The 21,710-nt window shown below is 44.6% G+C and overlaps 1 protein-coding gene across 8 annotated transcripts in view; it reads right to left on the bottom strand.

Annotated features, from left to right (window-relative positions):
* The window catches only part of LOC101128585 (protocadherin gamma-C4), a 169,088-nt gene that overhangs the window by 127,543 nt on the left and 19,835 nt on the right, over positions 1-21,710 (bottom strand). The window contains exon 1 of one of the 8 annotated variants that reach the window (XM_019026871.3): positions 18,218-21,257. The exons of 4 other annotated variants lie outside the window; for them this stretch is intronic. In XM_019026871.3, coding sequence (XP_018882416.2) covers positions 18,218-20,638 — 2,421 coding nt within the window. In that variant the 5' untranslated portion in view covers positions 20,639-21,257. Of the gene's footprint in view, positions 1-31; positions 2,780-8,475; positions 11,693-12,170; positions 17,420-18,217; positions 21,258-21,710 lie in introns of those variants that run through there. 3 more of the 8 variants (XM_019026873.4, XM_019026866.4, XM_055389232.2) reach the window with 3 other exon arrangements.

The following is a 21,710-nucleotide window of genomic DNA, read 5'->3' as shown; positions in this document are numbered from 1 at the left end:
CTCATGGAAATAAAGGAAGGGCTGGGCTCACCTGAGTACTTGGCACGTTGTCTTTACATTCCTGAAAATCTACGGATGTTAGCAAAGAATCATTTTTCTCACAGCTCTCCTGGCTGATGAGCATGTCTACATAGTTGGGCTGGGGGAAGATCAGGTGACTCTTCCGAGAGTCCGCGGTGAGGGAGACCTCATGGGAATAGGTCTGCAGGAAAGCCTGCACCCCGTCCATGCCCACAAAGTGCGAGGTGGGCACGCTCGCCAAGCCACCTTCTGAAGCCTGCAGCAGGCGTGACTTGTGCCAGCGCCGCAGCCTGAGCGCCAGCAGTACGAGGACGAAGGCTAGGAAGACGCAGGAGACTGCGGCCACCGCCACCACCAGGTACAACGTGAGGTCATAGTTGTAAGGACCGTCGGAGGGCTCAAGGCTGCCCAGGTCGGCCAAGACTTCGGGGATGCTGTCAGCCACAGCCACGGTGAGTGTGACGGTGGCTGACAGAGGAGGCTGACCGTGGTCCTGGACGGCCACCACGAGGCTCTGCTTGAGGGCATCTCTGTCCAGCAGGGCCCGAGCCGTGCGCACCTCGCCCGTGTACAGCCCAACCGCAAAGAGTCCTGGCTCGCTGGCCTTAAGCAGGAGGTATGACAGCCAGGCGTTCTGGCCTGAATCTTTGTCCACCGCCACCACCTTGGTCACCAGGTAGCCGGGCTCTGCGGAGCGGGGTGCCAGCTCCATGCCAGTAGAACCGTCTGTGGGGAGGGCCGGGTACAGGATCTCGGGCGGGTTGTCATTCTGGTCCAGCACGAACAGGCTCAGTGACATGTTGCTGCTGAGAGGCGGGTCCCCGCTGTCATGTGCAGTCACTCTTAGTTGTAGTTCTCTCAACTGCTCATAGTCAAAGGATTGCAGCGCGTACAGGACTCCAGTGTCAGAGTTTATGGAGACATAGGAGGACACTGGAGCCCCCTGGATGGTGTCTTCGGCCAAGGAATAAGTGACCTGGGCATTCTCCTCACTGTCGTGGTCCTGTGCAGTCACTAAGAAAATGGAGGCCCCTCTGGGGTTGTTCTCAGCGATGTAGACTGAGTAGGATGAGTGGGGGAAGGTGGGTGGGTTATCGTTGGTGTCTGCCACCTGCATGAAGATGTGAGTTTCCCTGGACAAGGGAGGAGTTCCACCATCTGTGGCTTTCAGTGTGATGTTATACAAAGAGAGTGTTTCCCGGTCCAAGTTTTTGGTTGTGACCAATCTGTAATAATTATCTATTGATTTTTCTAATTTAAAAGGTAGGTTTTCTGGAATGGTGCAGGTCACCTCACCATTCTTTCCAGAATCTCTGTCTTGTAGGTAGAAAAGAGCAATGACTGTCCCAAGAGGTGTGTCTTCAGGGATTGAGCTACTTAAAGACGTCATAGTCACTTCTGGAGCGTTATCATTTACATCTAAAACTGTGATCAGTACTTTTGCCTTTGTCAGACTACCAGGACCATCTTGAGCCTGAACCTCCATTTCATAGAAGGCAGTTTCTTCATAATCTAATCCTTCTAAAGTTGATATTTCTCCTGTAAGCGAGTTCAGATGAAACATCTGTGGAAGTTTAGGAGTTATTTTCCGAAAAGAATATGTCACTTCCCCATTGACTCCCTCGTCCAGGTCGATAGCATGTACCGTGAGCAGTCTTGTGCCCACTGGCACATTCTCGGGGACAGTTACTTGGTACTGAGGCAGAGAGAAGACAGGCGTGTGGTCATTCACATCCACCACTGTCACCTGGATGTGGGCGGTGCTGGATCGGGGCGGGTCGCCGCCATCAGAGGCTGTGAGGACCAGGTGGTGAACCCGCTCTTCCTCCCGGTCCAGCACCCGCTCCAGTACCAGTTCCGGGTACTTAGTTCCATCGTCTCCACTTTGCACAGCCAGGGAGAAGTGGCGACTGGGGCTGAGCTGGTAACTCTGGAGGGAGTTCGTGCCCACATCTGGATCCCCAGCCTCGCTTAACGGAAACCGAACCCCAGGAGCTGTATTCTCCATTATTTTTACATTTATTTCTTCCGTCAAGAATCTTGGAACGTTGTCATTAATATCTATTATTTCCACGTCTATAGGGTAAAGATTCATTTTATCTTCCATCAGGATATTAAAGTTTACCAGACACCGCGCGCTCTGAGCGCAGATCTCTTCCCGGTCTATCCTGCCCGCAGTGACCAAGCTGCCGCTGCGCTGGTTCAGGGCGAAAAGCTGCGTCCTACCTCTGGAGATGATGCGGACTCCGCGCTCCGCCAGCTCCCGGGGCTCCAGCCCCAGGTCCTTGGCGATGTCTCCCACAAAGGACCCTTTGTCCGTCTCCTCCGACACGGAGTAGAGAATACGTCCTGCCCAGGCTTCCCAGGGGGTCCCCAGGAGGATGGAGAGCAGGACGAATCCTCTGTAGTCCCCCCACCTCGGCTGAGCCGCCATAGTCGTCCTGCTTCTCTTGCTTAGGCGCCGATCTCGGGAAGTGCTTCAGAATGCGTGTGTATCCGGGTGGACCCCTCTGTCTTAGGAAGGGGAGCTCAGAATCCAGCAGGTTAGAGGCTTGAGTTTAGTGCAGCCTGGAAGAGGGCTTATAGCAATCTGTCGTTTCTCTGTGCTGTAAAACTCGGTGGTTTCTGTGGGATCTCTCGCACCATTTTTCCCTGGTTGGTGAACAGCGGCGCTGTGAGTCCTTACTAAGTTACTGCACCAGATTGATGCACACAATACACTGATTTCATAGAAAATTGTTTCATCTTTCAAAATTTCCCTGTTAGATTTCTTTGCTGTAGATATCCCTGATAATTAAAAATCCATTTTAAGACACTGAATTAATGCAACAGTGTTCATGGACCGGTGTTTGATAATCTTAGATAATTTTTAAGAAACTGCTTTGCCTTGCAACTTTCAAGTGACTCTTTTGGGCACTGACTCACACGTTATTGCACATGGGAAAATCAGTTATTGAAGGCAAAAAGGTAAATTTTATTTAAATACATATGAAAGATTTTAAGTAGAAAATATTTATATCAGTGTATATAAATTTTAATTAATTCAGTATTAATTGAACACATATGTTCTAGACACCATGATGCAAGATTCAGAAAGTCAAAATTGTTGTAAAATATATAGACCTATTTTAATAAATTTTTGATTGTATAGAACCTTAGAGACGGTCTAACACCTTCATTTTAACCGTTTAAAAAATGAGAGAGGGGGCCAGGTGCGGTTGCTCACGCCTGTAATCCCACACTTTGTGAGGCCGAGGCGGGAGGATCACCTGAGGTCGGGAGTTTGAGTCCAGCCTGACCAACATGCAGAAACCCCGTCTCTACTAAAAATACAAAATTATCCGGGCGTGGTGGCGCGCGCATGTAATCCCAGCTACTCAGGAGGCTGAGGCAGGAAAATCGCTTGAACCCAGGAGGTGGAGGTTGTGGTGAGCCGAGATCACTCCAGCCTGGACAACAAGAGCAAAACTCTGCCAAAAAAAAGGAAGAAGAAAGAAAGAAAGAGGGAATTGCCTTGCCTTGTTCCTGATTATTGATTATATAGTAGTAGAACAATGTCGGAATCCAAATATTCTCACTCCCAGTCTTGTGAGAAAAAAAAGAAAGAAATCGTTGTTTGTCTTGGCTGCAACAATCCGCTATAGAAGCAACCCATTTTCTACAGAAGGCAGAAATCTGCAGAGATCCTACTGGGCTGTGAATTCATAAGAAACTGGATAATGGATTGGCTGATTCTTTTCATTATGCAATTCAATTCAAGTCTTTATCCTAGTATGCAATTCAAATCTTCATCCTACTCTATTCTAGTGTAATTGAGAAAACAGGGATCTCTAGACAGCATTTGAGCAAAATGCAGAACTGTCCTGACAGGATCCTTAGAGGTACTCGTCTCTCCACTGATGTTGATAGAGTAAAACTAAATTATTCATGGATCCGAGGCTACCCTCTGCTAGCAGAAAGAAAAGAAAGCTCCTTTCACATAGTTGCAGAATAAAAGAGAATGACCTGCTCTGGAATAAAGACCTGGCAAGAAACAGTCTTGGTTTGTAAATTCTTCTAGGTCCTGGAGAGTAGTTGGTGGAACCAGGAGGAGAATCCAGAACTAACACTAAGAAAGCTTAACTTCGTTTTGTGGGAGGCTCCTAAGTAACCTATTTCTGCTTTCTGGTGGCATTGCTCCAGAATACAAGGAACACTTTGAAGGAGATTCTGTTTTGATCTATCAAAATAATCCATAGTTATCTTTGCATTCACAAAGTAGATACATTTTGTTTAAAGGAACTAATAGAGGTATTATAGATGAATTCTGTAAACTGGAGTTAAATTCTATTTGTTTAATAGTACTTTTGAACTTCTTGTTGAGGCAAGCAAAGTGTATGATTATTAAACAATGTAAGCACTTGTAGATATTTTCAAACAAACTTTCATGTTTGGAGGTTATAGCTCTCAATGTCTTGATCCATTTTTACCTGATGCCTCAAAATTCATAGTGTCATCTCACATTTGTTTCTTATTCTACTGTTTTAAAAAAGTCTCAATTAACTTATTATGTCTTGGTACCTTCTTTGGAGAAAAAGAAATAAGAGCTAGTTAAATTAAATTATAGACTACTCCGAACACAAAGCATACATACCCTACGGAGTAAATGGCTTCATTATCTCTAGCATTCACATTTTCTAAGTTATCGAACATCATAAAATTAAATATTAAAGATCTTTACTAGACCGCCAAGATATGTTTAATAAAATCTAACATAAGCTCATTATATCAAATTGAAATCATTTCATAGTTTAAAGAGTGTATATTATTGTTGACTGAGATATTGGGAAGAATCCTGACCATTTGTTTGGTTGCATTAAAAAGAATTCTATGTAAAGTATATTTGGCTTCCTGGGCATCGAATTGATTATCTTCTCTCTTTTCTTTTTTGGGACTTTTTTTTTCTAAAAAACAAACAACAAAACAGTTCTTTGAAGTTCCATTTAGATTTTCATTCTCAAGCAAAGATATAGGTATTTTCCAATGTTTCTCCTCTGAGATTTTACTCCTTCCCCTTTGACAATTGCCACCTCAACAGAAGCCTGATCAGAAATGAATGCCTTTCAGGCCGGGCTCAGTGGCTCATGCCTGTAATCCCAGCCCTTTGAGAGGCTGAGGCGGGTGGATCACTTAAGGTCAGGAGTTTGAGACCAGCCTGGCCATCATGGTAAAACCCCATCTCTACTAAAAGTATGAAAATTAGCTAGGCATGGTGGCATGCACCTGTAATCCCAGCTACTTGGGAGGCTGAGGCAGGAGAATCTCTTGAACCCAGGAGGAGGAAGTTGCAGTGAGCAGAGATCACACCACTGCATTCCAGCCTGGGAGACAGAGCAAGACTCTGTCAAAAAAAAAAAAGGCTTTCACAGACCATAAAATAAGAATAAGACAATAATTTGGTAGTTTTTTTTTCCTGATGCTTCAAAATTCTATACTGAACTCTCAAAGCCTCAGATAGCCTATCTTATTATTAATGATCTGTATTGCAGGTGGATTAAAGAACCTCATTTAGCCATAACTTAGCAAATTCCATGACTGCCAGGATGTTTAACAGTTGGTCAGTCCACATGAATGAATGACTTTTGTGAGAGTAGAAGTTGGTAGTTTTTCCATCAGTGAAATATTTTATTTGTTTAAATGAAATGGTCACAGGTAATAAGAGAATAAAATAAACCAGCCTGATCTCCATGAAAAGTAGTTAGTGAGCTTTCCCTATAACAACAAATGCTCAAGATGTAGTTTAACATCCCAAATTGGTGGTATAGTAAAATAACATTCACACTTTCAGAGTTTATGAAATAATCATATGTATAACAGCTCATCTAACTCATGAGACTAATATCCGAGATTCAAGTTGTTTAAAATTGTTATTTTATCAAATTATATCACAAAGATACAATAAAATGAGCTTTGAAGACGTGTATGATTAGATCTCTTGTTTAGGTATATACCTTTGGAAACTTGAAATAAATAAATCTATAACAATTCCTTAAATGTAAATATCACAATATTGGTTCAGAAAAACACATATTACTCTTAGCAGCTTATTTAAAAACACATCAACTCAATGTTATCTTTATGAAGACTGACAAAGTCAGGTTACAAAGGAGGTTCTCATTTATTTTCAAGGTATCTTCTCAATTGCTTTTTTCTTACACATTCATAACAAATTCAGATGCACAAGTGGCCAATCCATTCTATAATACCACCAGATTGTAGAATCTTCCAACTCATGACTGGAAAAAAATCTTGACTATAATGTAGTGTAACAAGTCATCAAATTAGAGAATCCCCTGTACTCCATTCATTCCAGGGCCATCAACTTACTTTTGAAGACTGTCGATAACAGAATCTCCTATCTCCTTAGTGATCCATTTTCTATTCGAACATCATTGACAGTCAAAAACTCTGCTGTTTTCTGTTCATGAAACAATGATTCTGTTTGCACATTTCAGTCATAATAAATAAGACTAATCAGTCTTCTAAATGATAATCCCTTTTTTCTTGAAATATTTCAATAAAGAGTTCCTATATGATGAAAGCCTTATTGTCTGGGTTAAAATGCTAAAATATTTAAATTTTTATTTGAACCTCATTAACATTTGTTCTCCCATTCACCAGTCAGTCATCTATTTTTAGAGATATGTCCTGTAAGCAGACACTACCAAGCATGTTTTAAAATTCATGTTCACTCTTTATTTATTAATTATTATTATTATTTTTTGAGACAGCGTCTCGCTCTGTCACCCAGACTGGAGTGCAGTGGCACGATCTTGGCTCACTGCAACCTCTGCCTCCTGGGTTCAAGCGATTCTTCTGCCTCAGCCTCCTGAGTAGCTGTGATTACAGGCCCATGCCACCCCACCTGGCTAATTTTTGTATTTTTAGTAGAGACGGGGTTTCACCATGTTGGTCAGGCTGGTCTCGAACTCCTGACTTCATGAGATGCCTGCCTTGGCCTCCCAAAGTGTTGGGATTACAGGCATGAGCCACCGCACCCGGCCATTTTCACTCTCAAATACTATCAGGCACACAGTATGCAAAAGACATTATAGTAGGCACACAGCATCGGTGCTTAGTTATTGTTAACAACCCAATAATTATAATAATGGTGATGTCAACAAATACGTGTTCACCATGCTGCTTTAGAGTTTGAAAAAAAGTTTTAAGATTATTTTCTTAGAATTTGAGTCAGATAGATAAGGAAAGTCTTGTTTTAAAAAATAATATAAGTAGAGCTTATTTGAGCCAAGCTTTAGGATTGCAACCCAGGAACATAGATTCGAGTTGCCCTGGATACACACTCTATGAGCAGCAGTTACAAGTGGATTTTTACTCCAGACTGGGCAACAGAGGGGGATCCTATCTCTGATAAGAGAAGTCTTTTAAATCTTAAATTTAATTGGAAGATAATGGCGATTGTAACTGGCCCAAGTAAATAACAGATAGTTACAGGAATGTTATTCAGGTCTTTTAACACCAAAGATCAGGTGTCCCCTGCTGCAGTTACCAATGATTCTTATCTTTTCAAAAATAATTTTTGATTCCTAAGTAGTAAAGGTGGAAGATCTCTTGTATGAACGTCTGTCATTTATAATTATCAAGTAACACTGAGAAAAAACAAAATCTTTTTTTTTTTTTGAGAGAGAGAGAAAGAGTCTCATTCTGTCTCCCAGGCTAGGGTGCAGTGACACAATTATACGTCACTGCAGCCTCATACCCCTGGACTTAAGCAATCCTCCTATCAGAGCTTCTCGAGTAGCTGGGACTACAGGCGTACGCCACACATCTGGCTATTTTTTTTTCTTTTTGGTAGAGACAGAGTCACCCAGGCTGGTCTCAAACTCCTGGTCTCAAGGGATCCTCCTGCCTCAGCCTCCTGAAGAGGTGGGATTACAGGCGTGAACCACCATGCTAGCTAAAACCAATATCTTGATTTTTAACACTGACCTAAATTAAGGTTATTTTTTCCCACATTAGAAAAAGAAAGAACCTTACAAATGTCACATAGTAGGAAAAAACCTAAGAAACGAGATGTACTCAATCCAAGACACAAATAGTTTGCCAAGAAGAGAAAGGTAAAGAAAAACTAGGACATGCATTATTTTCCCCCACAAAATTAAGACTTCAGAACATTCTTTTGATATAAAAGAAAAACATTAGAATTATGTGATTCTCTGCAAAGGACTAAGAAAACTAAGCACTAATCAAAGACAATATTTAATTTTCCTGTCAACCAATAAAAACGATACCCTCACCCGAACAAGGGAGTCTTCCACTTTACAAAATCACTAATCTTCCTGAACCAAAAGACGTTCGCTTCTATAACAGCCGATCTGGTTGATGAGCCTGTCTGATTAGTTGGGTTGCGGGAAGATCAGATTACTCTTCCCGCTTAGGCGGAAAGAAACTCACCTGAAGTTGCCTGGGGTCTCCTTTCGTTTCAAGTAAATCCTCAGTTATCAGAAGAGGCTCGCTTTTCTCATAGCTCTCCTGGTTGATAAGCGTGTCGGCATAGTTGGGCTGGGGGAAAATCAGATGACTCTTACGCGAGTCTGCAGTGAGTGAGACCTCGTGGGAATAGGTCTGAAGGAAAGCCCGAACCCCGTCCACGCCCACAAAGTGCGAGCCAGGCATGCTCGCTAAGCCACCTCCCGAAGCCTGCAGCAGGCGTGACTTGTGCCAGCGCTGCAGCCTGAGCGCCAGCAGCACGATGACGAAGGCCAGGAAGACGCAGGAGACGGCGGCCACCGCCACCACCAGGTACAGAGTGAGGTCCGAATCGTTGGGTTTGGCGGAGGGCTCGAGGCTGCCCAGGTCGGCCAGGATGTCAGGGATCCTGTCGGCCACGGCCACGGTGAGCGTGACAGTGGCGGAGAGAGGGGGCTGGCCGTGGTCCTGGACGGCCACTACGAGGCTCTGCTTGAGCGCGTCTCTGTCCAGCAGGGCTCGCGCCGTGCGCACCTCGCCCGTGTGCAGACCCACCGAGAAGAGTCCCGGCTCGCTGGCCTTGAGCAGGCGGTAGGACAGCCAGGCGTTCTGGCCCGAGTCTCTGTCCACCGCCACCACCTTGGTCACCAGGTAGCCGGGCTCTGCGGAGCGGGGCGCCAGCTCCACGCCAGTGGAACCGTCTGTGGGGAGGGCGGGGTACAGGATCTCGGGCGCATTGTCATTCTGGTCCAGCACAAACAGGCTCAGTGACACGTTGCTGCTAAGAGGCGGGTCCCCGCTGTCGCTGGCTGTCACCCACAGCTGTAGGTCTCTCAACTGCTCATAGTCGAAGGAGCGCAGGGCGTACAGAATCCCAGTGTCGGAGTTGATGGACACGTAGGAGGACAGGGGCGCCCCCTGGAGGGTGTCTTCTGCCAGTGAGTAGGAGACTTGGGCGTTCTGGTCCACGTCAGGGTCCAGTGCATTCACAGAGAATATGGAGGCACCCCTGGGGTTGTTTTCAAGTACATAGACTGAGTAGGATGAATGGGGGAAGGTGGGCGGGTTGTCGTTGGTGTCTGCCACATTTAGAGAGATGATTGTTTCTGTAGACAGAGGTGGTGTTCCTTTGTCCGTGGCTGTCACAGTGATGTTGTACAAGAATACCTCTTCCCGGTCTAGAGCTGCATTTGTCACTAATCGATAATAATTGCCAACTGATTTTTCCAATTCAAATGGGAGACTTCTCGGGATGGAACAGGTTACCAGGCCATTCAGGCCAGAGTCTCGATCGAACACTTGAAAAAGAGCGATCACTGTTCCTGGAGGTGCACTTTCAGCAATTGTTCTGCTTCCAGATGTAACAACCACTTCTGGTACATTATCATTGACATCCAAGATAGTTATTAAGACTTTCGCTCTGTCTCGAAGACCTGGCCCATCCCGGGCTTCAACACCCAGCTCATAAAAACTCGAGTCCTCATAGTCTAGATTTGCAGAAGTTGAAATTTCTCCAGTCAAAACATTCAAACAGAAAATTTGTGAGATCTTTTCTGTAATCTTCACAAAGGAATAAGTGACTTCCCCGTGGACTCCTTCATCCTGGTCGGTGGCATTCACTGCCAACACTGGTGTGCCTACTGGCAGGTTTTCAGGAACACTTACACGGTAGACAGGCTGAGTAAACACTGGAGTGTTGTCATTCACATCTAGAACTGTTACCAGAATTTGGGCGACGCTTGAGCGGACAGGGTTGCCGCCATCCATGGCAGTAAGGACCAGGCGGTAAACGGCTTCTCCTTCCCGGTCCAGTGTGCCCTCCAGCACCAGCTCCGGGTACTTGGGCCCATGGGCTTCGCTTTGCACGTCCACTGAGAAGTGACTATTACCACTGAGCTTAAATCCCTGAAGGGAGTTCATTCCCACATCAGGGTCATAGACCTCCATTAGTGGAAAACGAGAGGATGGAGCTGCGTTTTCGAGAATTTTCACTTCCAATTCTTCCTTTAAGAATCGGGGTGTATTGTCATTAATGTCCACTATTTCCACTTCCACGGGATAAAGATTCAGTTTATCCTCGACAAGGATGTTAAAACTCACCAGACACCGCGGGCTCTGAGCACAGAGCTCCTCGCGGTCTATCCTACCCGCGGTGACCAAGCTGCCGTTTCGCGGGTTCAGAGAGAAAAGCTGCATCCTACCTCTGGAGACGATGCGGACTCCGTGCTCCGCCAGCTCCTGGGGCTCCAGTCCCAGATCCTTGACGATGTTGCCTACGAAGGAGCCTTTCTCCAGCTCCTCGGGAATAGAGTAGCGGATCTGCGCTGCCGCGGCCCCCCACAGCGTCCCCAGGAGCGTGAGGAGCAGGACCTGCTCGCTGCGCTGCGGATGCCTCTGCGGAGGCGCCATTACTGGCTTATTAGGGACTTCTCTGGGATTAAGAAGAGGAAGAACAGATCTGCATCACTTTTGCTCTTCTCAGAAATAGCGGTGAAGGTCCTTCAACAAGCAGAGACCGGATGCGAAGCGTTTCAGGTCAGAATTTCTGCACAGCTTTCCTGCTTTCCCGTCTAATTTGCTTTGTGGTTGGAGGATGTAACTTGAGTTTCCGTTGATTTTCTTGCCCAGGTTGGTCAACAGCGACGCTTAGAGTCCTAACTTAATACTGCATCGTTTTGTGAAACTATCACACAGAGGATTTTATTTCTGCTAAATATGCAGAGATGACACTCATAATATTTCCCTCCCCAAGATAATGAAGCATTTAGAAGAGTGTAAGAGATTATTTTGAATAATTTTAAATGTTCTCTGAAGTTTACCATTCATTTTTATGAAAATATCTCTTAGGACCTTGGGGAACAGAAATAATATTACAATCTTCTGTAAATTTTGAATTATCATCACATTTCACCACCATTTATGCTAGTCCCATTTTCAGTAAGGGTACCAACAACCACAAACACTTTTTTTGAGACAAAGTCTCGCTCTGTCTCCCAGGCTAGAGTGCAGGGGCACAATTATAGCTCATTGCAGCCGCTACCTCCTGGGATCAAGGGATCCTCCCACCTCAGCCTCCCGAGTAGCTGGGACTACAGGCATATGCTACACAAACACATTTTGAACCAATTCATTACAGTGCCCATTACAAGAGTTGCCATTTTAGATGCCATTATTTCTTTTGATTAGCATAGAAGTTAAAAACTGCCCTGACATAGGCAACATCTGTGTATACTTTTAAAAACATGCAAAGGGAAGTAAAAATATTATATACAGGTTACATTAAAAATGTGTTAAGCTATACATGTTTCATATATTTTAGGATTGACTGCATTAAAACTAAGTAAACCACTTAATTGTGAGGATTTGGGTCTAATTCTGGATAGATATGTCTGAAAATGACAGTGTGAGATAATACTGTATTAAAAATGTTTCAGATTATAGTGTATTAGGATTAAGAAAAGTTTCAAGACTATCAAAAGGAGGCTTTCTATGAAAGAACAACTGCAACACAGATATTCTACAGGAAATTCTACAAAGAATTTCCTAGACACCCTCCTCTACACCAGAAAATCAATAAAATAATGTAATCAGGGAATATTTAATCTGTATTCTTTTTATCTCTAAATCAATGAATTGAAACCCAATTATATTTATGGAAGGAAAGGTTTGAAGAAACTCACCTTTTGCAAATTGCCTGAATTAGAAGGCATTTCTGGATTGTCATTACTTTCAAACCAAGACGCTTCATCACATAGAAGATCTTGTGGTGCAGCATTTTCAGCCTTTATATTGAGAAATTTAAACTCGGTGTTTGAGGAATGTGAGGCAGCACACAGATTGTAGGAATAAGGCAAAGTCCTTTCGCTGTAGGTGGGGAGAACTCCAGGTACAGTCTTGAAGCAGACACCAGGCTGAAAGTAGCCCTCAGTGGCGGCTCTGGAGGAGCGTCGCAGGCGCAGGGAGATTGCCAGAATCACCGCGAGGAGAAAGAGCACTGAGATCAAGGCCAACGCCACTACTAGGTGAAACTGTAGCTCCGCCTGAGGGTCAGAGGGAGTGGGGCGGTCGCTAAGGTCAGGTTGTATCTCTTGCAAGCTATCTGCGAAGATTAGGTGCAGCGTGACGGTGGCTGAAAGAGGCGGCTGTCCTCCATCACGCACAGTGACCAGCAGGCGCTGGCGGGCGGCCTCCCTGTCGCCCAAGGTACGCGCCGTGCGCACCTCACCCGTGCGCAGCCCCAGGCTGAACAGCCCGGGCTCGCTGGCCTGCACAATGTGGTAGGACAGCCAGGCGTTGTATCCCGAGTCTGCGTCCACCGCCACCACCTTGGTCACCAGGTAGCCAGGCTCTGCAGAGCGCGGCACCATATTGAAGAGCGCGGAGCCGTCGGGCCCCAGAGCTGGGTACAGCATCCGCGGTGCATTGTCGTTGCGGTCGTCCACCAACACGCGCAGGCTCGCGTTGGCGCTGAGCGTAGGCGAGCCCTGGTCGCGGGCCTGCAGAGTGAGCTCGAAGGCACGCAGCTGCTCGTGGTCGAAGGCTCGCTGCGCGAACACCACCCCGCTCCGCGCGCTCACTGACACGTAGGACAACAGCTCCCGCGGCTCCAGGTCACTGGCCACGATGTAGTAGGAGACAAGGCCATTAGGTCCCAAGTCGGGATCCGAGGCGCTGACATGCGCAATGGAGGCTCCAGGCGGATTGTTCTCAGCTACATGCACGGTGTAGGAGGCCTGGTGGAAAACGGGAACGTTGTCGTTGACGTCAAGGATGTGCAGAGTGATGGTCTTGCTGGAGGAGAGCGGTGGATTGCCTTTGTCGGTAGCTGTGATCGTCACATTGTATTCTGGGATCTGCTCCCGGTCCAGGGCTCCATCTGTCACCAACCTGTATGTGTTTTTGGTATCTTGAACGATTTTAAAGGGGAACTTTCCTTTTAGTTGGCATAGGATTTCTCCATTAAATCCAGAATCTAGATCATGTGTTTTGATCAGGGCAACGGCAGTCCCCAGCTCAGCATCTTCTTGTATATGTTGGGATTCAGAAGCCAGGGTTATCTCCGGGGCATTGTCATTTTCATCTGAAAGATCTATCTGTACTTTACAATATGCAGTGTGATGTCCACCATCCTTTGCTTCCACCCCAATTGTGTAGCTATCTCTCTCTTCAAAGTCCAGTTCTCCAATAGTGGTGAGCTCCCCCGTTTTACTGTCCAGCTTGAACAGTTGTCTCACTTCCTTACCAATATTGATGAAGGCATAGATGATTTCGGCATTGATGCCCTCATCCATGTCAATGGCCATCACTTTTAATACCGAGGAGCCAGCGGGCAGGTTCTCTGCAACATTGACCCTGTACATGTCCTGAGTAAATACTGGGGGGTTATCATTTGCATCTGCGACAATTACCCTGATCTGGGTGGTACAGCTTCTGGAGGGCTCGCCCCCATCCACAGCTGTGAGGACCAGGTGGTGATGTGGCTGCTCTTCCCTGTCCAGGGGTGCTTTCAGTACTAGCTCTGGGTACCTACTGCCATCCAGGTTCTCCTTCTGAATCAAAGAGAAGTGCGGATCAGGGCTGAGGTAGTACTGCTGCAGCGAATTGACACCTACATCAGGATCTTGCGCAGATTCCAGGGCAAATGTGGCTCCAGTGAGTGCCAGTTCGCTGATTTCCAGCTCAGTGATATTTTGCCTAAAGGTCGGTGGGTTGTCGTTAATATCCTGGATCAGCACAGTTACATGAAAAAAGTTTAAAGGCTTTTCAGCAACCATTTCAAATTCCAGAACACACGTCGACTTCTTGCCACAAATCTCCTCTCGGTCTATACGGTCGCTCACAAGTAAGTTCCCATTTTCGGGGCTCACGGTAAAGAATTTCTTCTCTGCAATAACCCGCAGGTTCCTAGTAGGTAAATCCCCCACGCCAAACCCCAGGTCCTTGGCGAGGTTCCCTACCAGCGAGCCCCTGTCCAGCTCCTCGGGAATAGCGTAGCGGATCGGTTCGGAGAGCGCCTGGCCTAACAAAGAGAGCAGGAAGAGAAATAGCATTCGCCTCTGCCCTGCTGGGCCCCTCCATCCGGAGCTATTTCCCATCCCGCTCTCTGCGCCTTTGCCTTTCTAAATCCGAGGAGAGGAGATCTTTAAATAATCCCAAGAGTTCTCCGAGCAGGACCAAGTATTTGCTTTGTCTTGGTGCTTGGGTTCTCTAATGGGTGTCTCCGCTGCAGGAAGCCTGATAGAGAGTGCACTTTTCTTCCGAGTTGGCTGCGGCGGGAGGAGCCAATATTTTGCACAGCACTAGCCAAGAGCGGCACCCGGCGCCTCTGCTGCAGAATTGCATTAATGGTGACTAAATCAGCTCCAAATAAGGAGCCAGTTAGGAGAAAAATCGGCAGTGTACTGATAGTGATACTTTCTTCCCATTTTAAAAGGACTTTTAAAAAACATTAAATATACTTACTATATCTTTAGTCTGTTATTTCTTTTAATTTGAGCTTTATCCATCCAAATCAAGTACCTTTTACTTGTCAAAGGGCAGAGATAATCTTGCTCAATCACGTCACGTTTTTAGTTTCCATTTTTATAAAATGGTCATAATAATATCTTCTCTGCTTACTCTAGTAGAAATGAGGGCCAAATAAAATAATACATAGAAAATCATACAAATGAAAGCTATTTTTGGTGATGGCAGAAGACGTAGTATAAAGAGGCTTGAAATATCAGCTTCACGTGTATTCTTATTGCATTCTATTTCCTTTACTTCTAACTTCTAAAAGTTATAATGTCATAGCTTTTAGTTTTATTCCATGTTTCACTTTCTTCTCTTTTATCTTTATTATCTCCCCCCAAAAGAAGTTAAAGGTAATGAGGAAATGATCGACCTTATAAAATAGAAGTATAGTAAAAAGCAAGAGGGTCTCTTTTCCTTTGTTTCCAAGTGTCTACTTTTAATTAAATAAGTATGATTGAAAACTTTTTTTTTCTATAGGGGTGGGGTTTCACTATGTTGCCCAGGCTGGGCTAGAACACCTGGCTTTAAGCAATCATCCCACCTTAGCGTCCCAAATTGCTGGGATTATAGTCATGAACCACCCTGGCCCAAATGAAAAACTTTTACAAAGGATGTTTTTTCATACTACATCACAATTGTCCTGAAATGTACTGTTTCTTCTCAAGTAGCCTAACAATGATGCGTTATTAGGATTGGGGAGTGAATTGTAAGTCCTTATAATTATATTATTTAATTATATAAGTAATCTTCCTGTCCACTTTTCCTTGGTCCCCAGTTTACCATCTGATCATCCTAACTTTTTGTTATTTACACTTTTCTCTGGTCAATAACATGCCATTTTCCATGTTTCTGACAGGTGTCTTACAGTTTTAATTCCATTTTCAAACCAGAAAATCTTCCTAAAGAAATTATCTTTAGCCTACATAATGTATTGTTACTCTAAAACTAGACAAGTGTGCAGCAATAAGCAATGAGTTCCACACCGAATTCACCTTATAGTGGAAAAGCATTATAGCATCTTAAACTACTCTCAGTATCCAGAATTCTAGACAGCCACTCATTGTCACCTTTATACAAGCATCAAAAATATAACTGACTCAAGACTTTGCTCCAAAACATTCCAAAGCAAGTGCCTTCCAACACAATGCCAAGTGTTCATTGTATGAACACTTCAATTAGTATGAAAAATTATTCTTCAGAACACATATAAAACTAAAGATTCAGATATTTAAAAGTATATGGTATATACAGTGCATACATTCAAAATGTATGGATCAAGCATTTTATAGTCTGTTAGTAGTTTATAGAGGGTTTAAAGATATTTTTCCATTGCATAAAACATTTAACTCAGAGGAAATGTACCCAAATCTATAACCTTTACTTTTTTCCCAAACACCCTACCCTAAGAAGCATATAACATTTTCTTTTAAAAAAAATGAAAAAGCAAGTTTTCACATAGGAGTGAATGATGTCAACACCTACTGTATAGATTCTCTTGTTACTCTTTGGATGCATTCACTATTCGGTGAGTTTGTACATTTTACATTTTGGTCAGAATGTCCATGTGTGTATGTATGTGTGTTTGTGTGTGTGTATGTGTGTATATATACGTGTGTGTATATGTATATAGATATAGATATACTTGAATGCTCTTTAAGAATGTTTAAAAAATAAAAATCAAGTGGTCTTAGGTTCTTTAATGTGTCAATTAACCTTTCATGTGGTTGAGTAATGTAGCTTACTATCCCATTTGTAATATTTTATTACCTTTTCCCCTTATTTAGTCATTATTTGAAGCTGATGCTCAAGGTGTTAAAAGTACAAAATTTGAAGGATTAAGAATATTTTAATAAGAAGCATCTGAAAATCATCTTCAGCAAATCAGATGTAGAAGGGAAATCTAGTAGTTCTTTCATTACATAACACATCCTCTTGGAATTTGAGGCACATAGACCAGTATTTCATTAAGACAAATCTATTAATTTAAGATGAGCACATACGTTAGATATGAAGTTTAAAATTTTGAACCATCTTTAAGTTGAGTTCTTTTTTTTCAAATACAACCTTAAACTCAAGTAATAAAGAAGAATTGCACCTACACTTAAAGAAACGCTAACATTTCAGTAGGTATTGATTCTAATAAGTAAAGGGTTTATCTATAACAGAAGATGCCAGGTGTGTGACATATTTACATTTATTGAGTGCAGCAGTATGTAACTCTTTGGAGGCTTTACATCACAGAACAAAGCCCAACTTTAAGGTTCCTTTACACTGATTTCTTCTCTCAACAAGCCCACATATCCAGTAACTACATGGCTTGACACAAACTTTCCAGACTTTAGAATGCTACATGTTATCATTAATACAAATTTTATCTACTTTTCTGATATTTATTTATTTATTTATTTATTTATTTATTTATTTATTTTGAGACGGAGTCTCGCTCTGTCTCCCAGGCTGGAGTGCAGTGGCGCGATCTCGGCTTACTGCAAGCTCCGCCTCCCGGGTTCACGCCATTCTCCTGCCTCAGCCTTCCGAGTAGCTGGGACTACAGGCGCCTGCCACCACGCCCGGCTAATTTTTTGTATTTTTAGTAGAGACAGGGTTTCACCGTGTTAGCCAGGATGATCTCGATCTCCTGACCTCGTGATCCGCCCACCTCAGCTTCCCAAAGTGCTGGGATTACAGGCGTCAGCCACCGCGCCCGGCCTCTTTTCTGATATTTATGACCCAGAAGTTCTCTGTACCTTTCCACTGATTTATGTAAATACTGTAAATTATTTCCTTAAACAAATTTCAGGTAGACTAAAATATCAGTCCTATACATTATCCTTTCCAAAACACATTCACTAATGGTGTCTAGGCAGACACTCAAAAGAGAACAATATATCTAACAATTTGAATAAATAAAACATCTTTTCTATTAATAGAACTGCAGTTCCAATATAACAAAATATTTGGGTAAAATGATTATATTTAACCACTTTCCTTTAAGATATTTGTTTCACTTAAGTCTACAGATATCAGCTAGACTTCCCAAAACAGAATTTGAAAACAAATGGAGAAAGCAAGAATTATATAAAAAAATTAATCTCCAATACAGCAAATAATTTTCCACTATTTACATAACTAGCTGATTCTGAATATGACAGAAACATGAAAAAGGAAACAAATGAAAATGTTCTGGTCATCCTTACCGAAAGAGAAAACTAACCTGAACTCGCTGTTCTTCTTTGTTTGCATCTACCTTATCAGACATCAGAAGAGGTTCGCTTTTCTCACAGCTCTCTTCACTAAGGAGCGTGTCTGCATAGTTGGGCTGGGGAAAGATCAGGTGACTCTTCCTCGAGTCCGCGGTGAGGGAGACCTCGTGGGAATAGGTCTGCAGGAAAGCCCGAACCCCATCCACGCCCACAAAGTGCGAGGCGGGCACACCTGCCAACCTGCTGCCTTCAGCCTGAAGCAGGCGTGACTTGTGCCAGCGCCTCAGTCTGAGCACCAGCAGCACGATGACGAAGGCCAGGAAGACGCAGGAGACTGCAGCCACTGCCACCACAAGATAGAGTGTGAGGTCCAGATCCTCAGGGTCAATGGGGGTCTTGATACTGCCTAGGTCAGCCAGGATGTCAGGGATCCTGTCGGCCACGGCAACGGTGACCGTGACGGTGGCTGACAGAGGGGGCTGGCCATGGTCTTCGACGGCCACCACGAGGCTCTGCTTGAGCGCGTCTCTGTCCAGCAGGGCTCGCGCTGTGCGCACCTCGCCCGTGTGCAGCCCAACTGCAAAGAGTCCTGGCTCGCTGGCCTTAAGCAGGCGGTAGGACAGCCAGGCGTTCTGGCCTGAATCTTTGTCCACCGCTACCACCTTGGTCACCAGGTAGCCAGGTTCTGCGGAGCGAGGCGCCAGCTCCACGCCCGTGGAACCGTCTGTGGGGAGGGCGGGGTACAGGATCTCGGGCGTATTGTCGTTCTGGTCCAGCACAAACAAGCTCAGCGACACGTTGCTGCTAAGTGGAGGGTTTCCACTGTCTCTGGCTGTCACCCACAACTGTAGGTCTCTCAACTGCTCATAGTCGAAGGATCTCAGCGCATACAGGACACCGGTGTCAGAGTTAATGGATACATAGGAGGACAAGGGCGCCCCCTGAAATGTGTCTTCAGCCAGGGAGTAGGTGACTCGAGCGTTGTCGCCGCTGTCGGGGTCATGGGCTGTCACAGAGAAGATAGAGACACCTCTGGGATTGTTTTCTGGGACAGAGGTGGAGTAGGAGGCTTGAGGGAAATTGGGTGGGTTGTCATTAACGTCTGCTACTTTCAAGGGGATGTGGCTTTCTGTAGAGAGCGGCGGGGTTCCATGGTCCATGACGGTTAAAGTGATATTATAATCTGAAGTCTCTTCTCTGTCCAGGTCTCTAGTTGTTAATAGGTGATAGTAATTATCAACTGACTTCTCCAATTTAAAAGGCAAGTTCCTAGGAATAGAGCATGCAATCTCACCATTTTCTCCAGAATCACCATCATGTACGCTAAACAGCGCGATTACAGTTCCGGGAAGACAGTCTTCAGAGAGCGAACTGGTCAGAGAGGTGAGGATCACTTCGGGGGCATTGTCATTCACGTCCTGTACTGTGACCACCACCTTAGCGCTGGCAACAAGAGCGCCTCCATCCTGAGCTACCACTTCCATGAGGTAGAATCTGGATTCTTCATAGTCCAGTGATTGTAGAGTTGAGATTTCCCCCAGGTTGGAATCAAGTTGGAAAGTCTCCGAAATTTTTTCTTCTTCATTGCGAAAAGAGTAGGTCAATTTCCCGTTTATTCCCTCATCTGGATCCGTGGCGGTTAGCATGAGCAGCCGAGTGCCCACAGGTATGTTCTCTGGAACACTCACGCTGTACTCGGATGGGGTGAACAGGGGCGCATTGTCGTTTGCGTCGAGGACCGTAACACGGATGTGCGTGGTGCCGGAGAGTACCGGGTCTCCGCCATCTAAAGCTGTGAGGAGGAGGTCGTGAACAGTCTCTTTCTCGCGGTCTAGGGGCTGTTCCAACACCAGCTCCGGATACTTTTGTCCATCAGTTCCGCTTACCACATCCAGAGAGAAGTGCAGATTGGAGCTGAGCTGATAACTCCGGAGGGAGTTCACACCCACATCCGCATCCCGCGCGAAGGGAAGCACTAACCTTGTCCCTGCAGCCGCATTTTCATTAACTTTTACTTTTAACTCTTCATCCCGGAAACGCGGGAAGTTATCATTAATATCAATTATTTCTACTTGTACTCCATAAATTTTCATTTTGTTCTCAACGAAGATGTTAAAGTTCACCACACACAGCGGGCTCTGAGCGCAGAGCTCCTCCCGGTCTATCCTGCCCGCGGTGACCAAGCTGCCGCTTCGCGGGTTCAGCGCAAAAAGCTGCGTCCTACCTCTGGAGACGATGCGGACTCCGCGCTCCGCCAGCTCCTGGGGCTCCAGCCCAAGGTCCTTGGCTATGTTGCCGACGAAGGAGCCTTTGTCCAGCTCCTCTGGCATCGAGTAGCGGATCTGCCCGGATCCTGGCTCGCACAGCGTCCCCAGGAGCATGAAGGGCAGCAGCAGCTCTCCGCAGCCCCAGCCCCTAGGTGGACTCGCCATTGCCTTCTCTCTGCCCAATTTTCTCTTAGTTCTGGTTCAGCCTGCTGTTTCCTTATTTATCTAAAGCCGATGGGTACATATTCCCTGACGAAAATGGGCGTGGAGGGTTGGCTTTTCGTAGGAGCTTGTCTGGTCTGTGTGTTTAGTATGGAGGGAGCAGAGTCGGGTCGCCTCTGCGGCAGCTTCTTTCCCACTTTGGTCAACAGCGACGCTCAGAGTCCTAACCAGTGACTGCACCAAATTCCATTTTTATTTCTCCTAAGTTTAGTTATAATTTTATTTCTAATAATGTTGCCATATCCTTAATGTTTAACTGTGTAGCGTTGTTTATGACCGTTAATTAAGCTTTAATCCTGAATAGCAAGACTTCCACAATCCCTGAGATCAATATGATTATTAGATTTCAATACCTTACAAAAATTTTATTTAATGCGTCATTGGGGGAGCCTATGTCCTTTATTTACCTCTTATCTATAGTCCATTAAATTGGGACATTCAAATTCTTACCTTTGTAGGATTCAAGATTTCATCTCTTTATTAGGATAAATTTAGTAAAACGTGCTTATTTGCATATAAGAATACCAAGGAAACAAAGCCAGTTCTCCATGCACCTTTCCAAACAGGCCTACTGATTTATGTAAGTTGTATTAGCTGTCATATGCAGAAGAAATAAAGATCTTTGTTACTTGTGAGGACTTTGAGAAAGTCTCTCCACTATCTCAGACAGCGTTTGAGTTGGGTTAACTATGCATTTTTATGTTTTTCTATTACCATGTTCAAATATTTGTAGTTCCAGTGACAACCAGTATAGTAACTGTGGAGGATGGGGTTTTATTTCATCATCCGTGCAGGAAAGCATGACCAGATACTTGTCGAGCAGTACTGAGTGACCTTTCTATGTTGAGACAGATATTTACTGCTATCATCTTTATATGACAACAGAAATAGAAAAACCTCTTGATTGAAAAAAAATGGACATTTCAGAAAGTCATTTTATTTAATAACACTTTCATAGAAAACTAAGAAAATAAAAATTCTATATAATTAGGAAATTCAAAGGCAAAGTTTTAAG

The sequence above is a fragment of the Gorilla gorilla genome, chromosome 4 (assembly GCF_029281585.2).
Source record: "Gorilla gorilla gorilla isolate KB3781 chromosome 4, NHGRI_mGorGor1-v2.1_pri, whole genome shotgun sequence".
Classification (NCBI taxonomy): Eukaryota; Metazoa; Chordata; class Mammalia; order Primates; family Hominidae; genus Gorilla; species Gorilla gorilla.
Note: the sequence above shows the minus strand (reverse complement) of the source record. Positions and strands in the feature narration are given on the sequence as shown.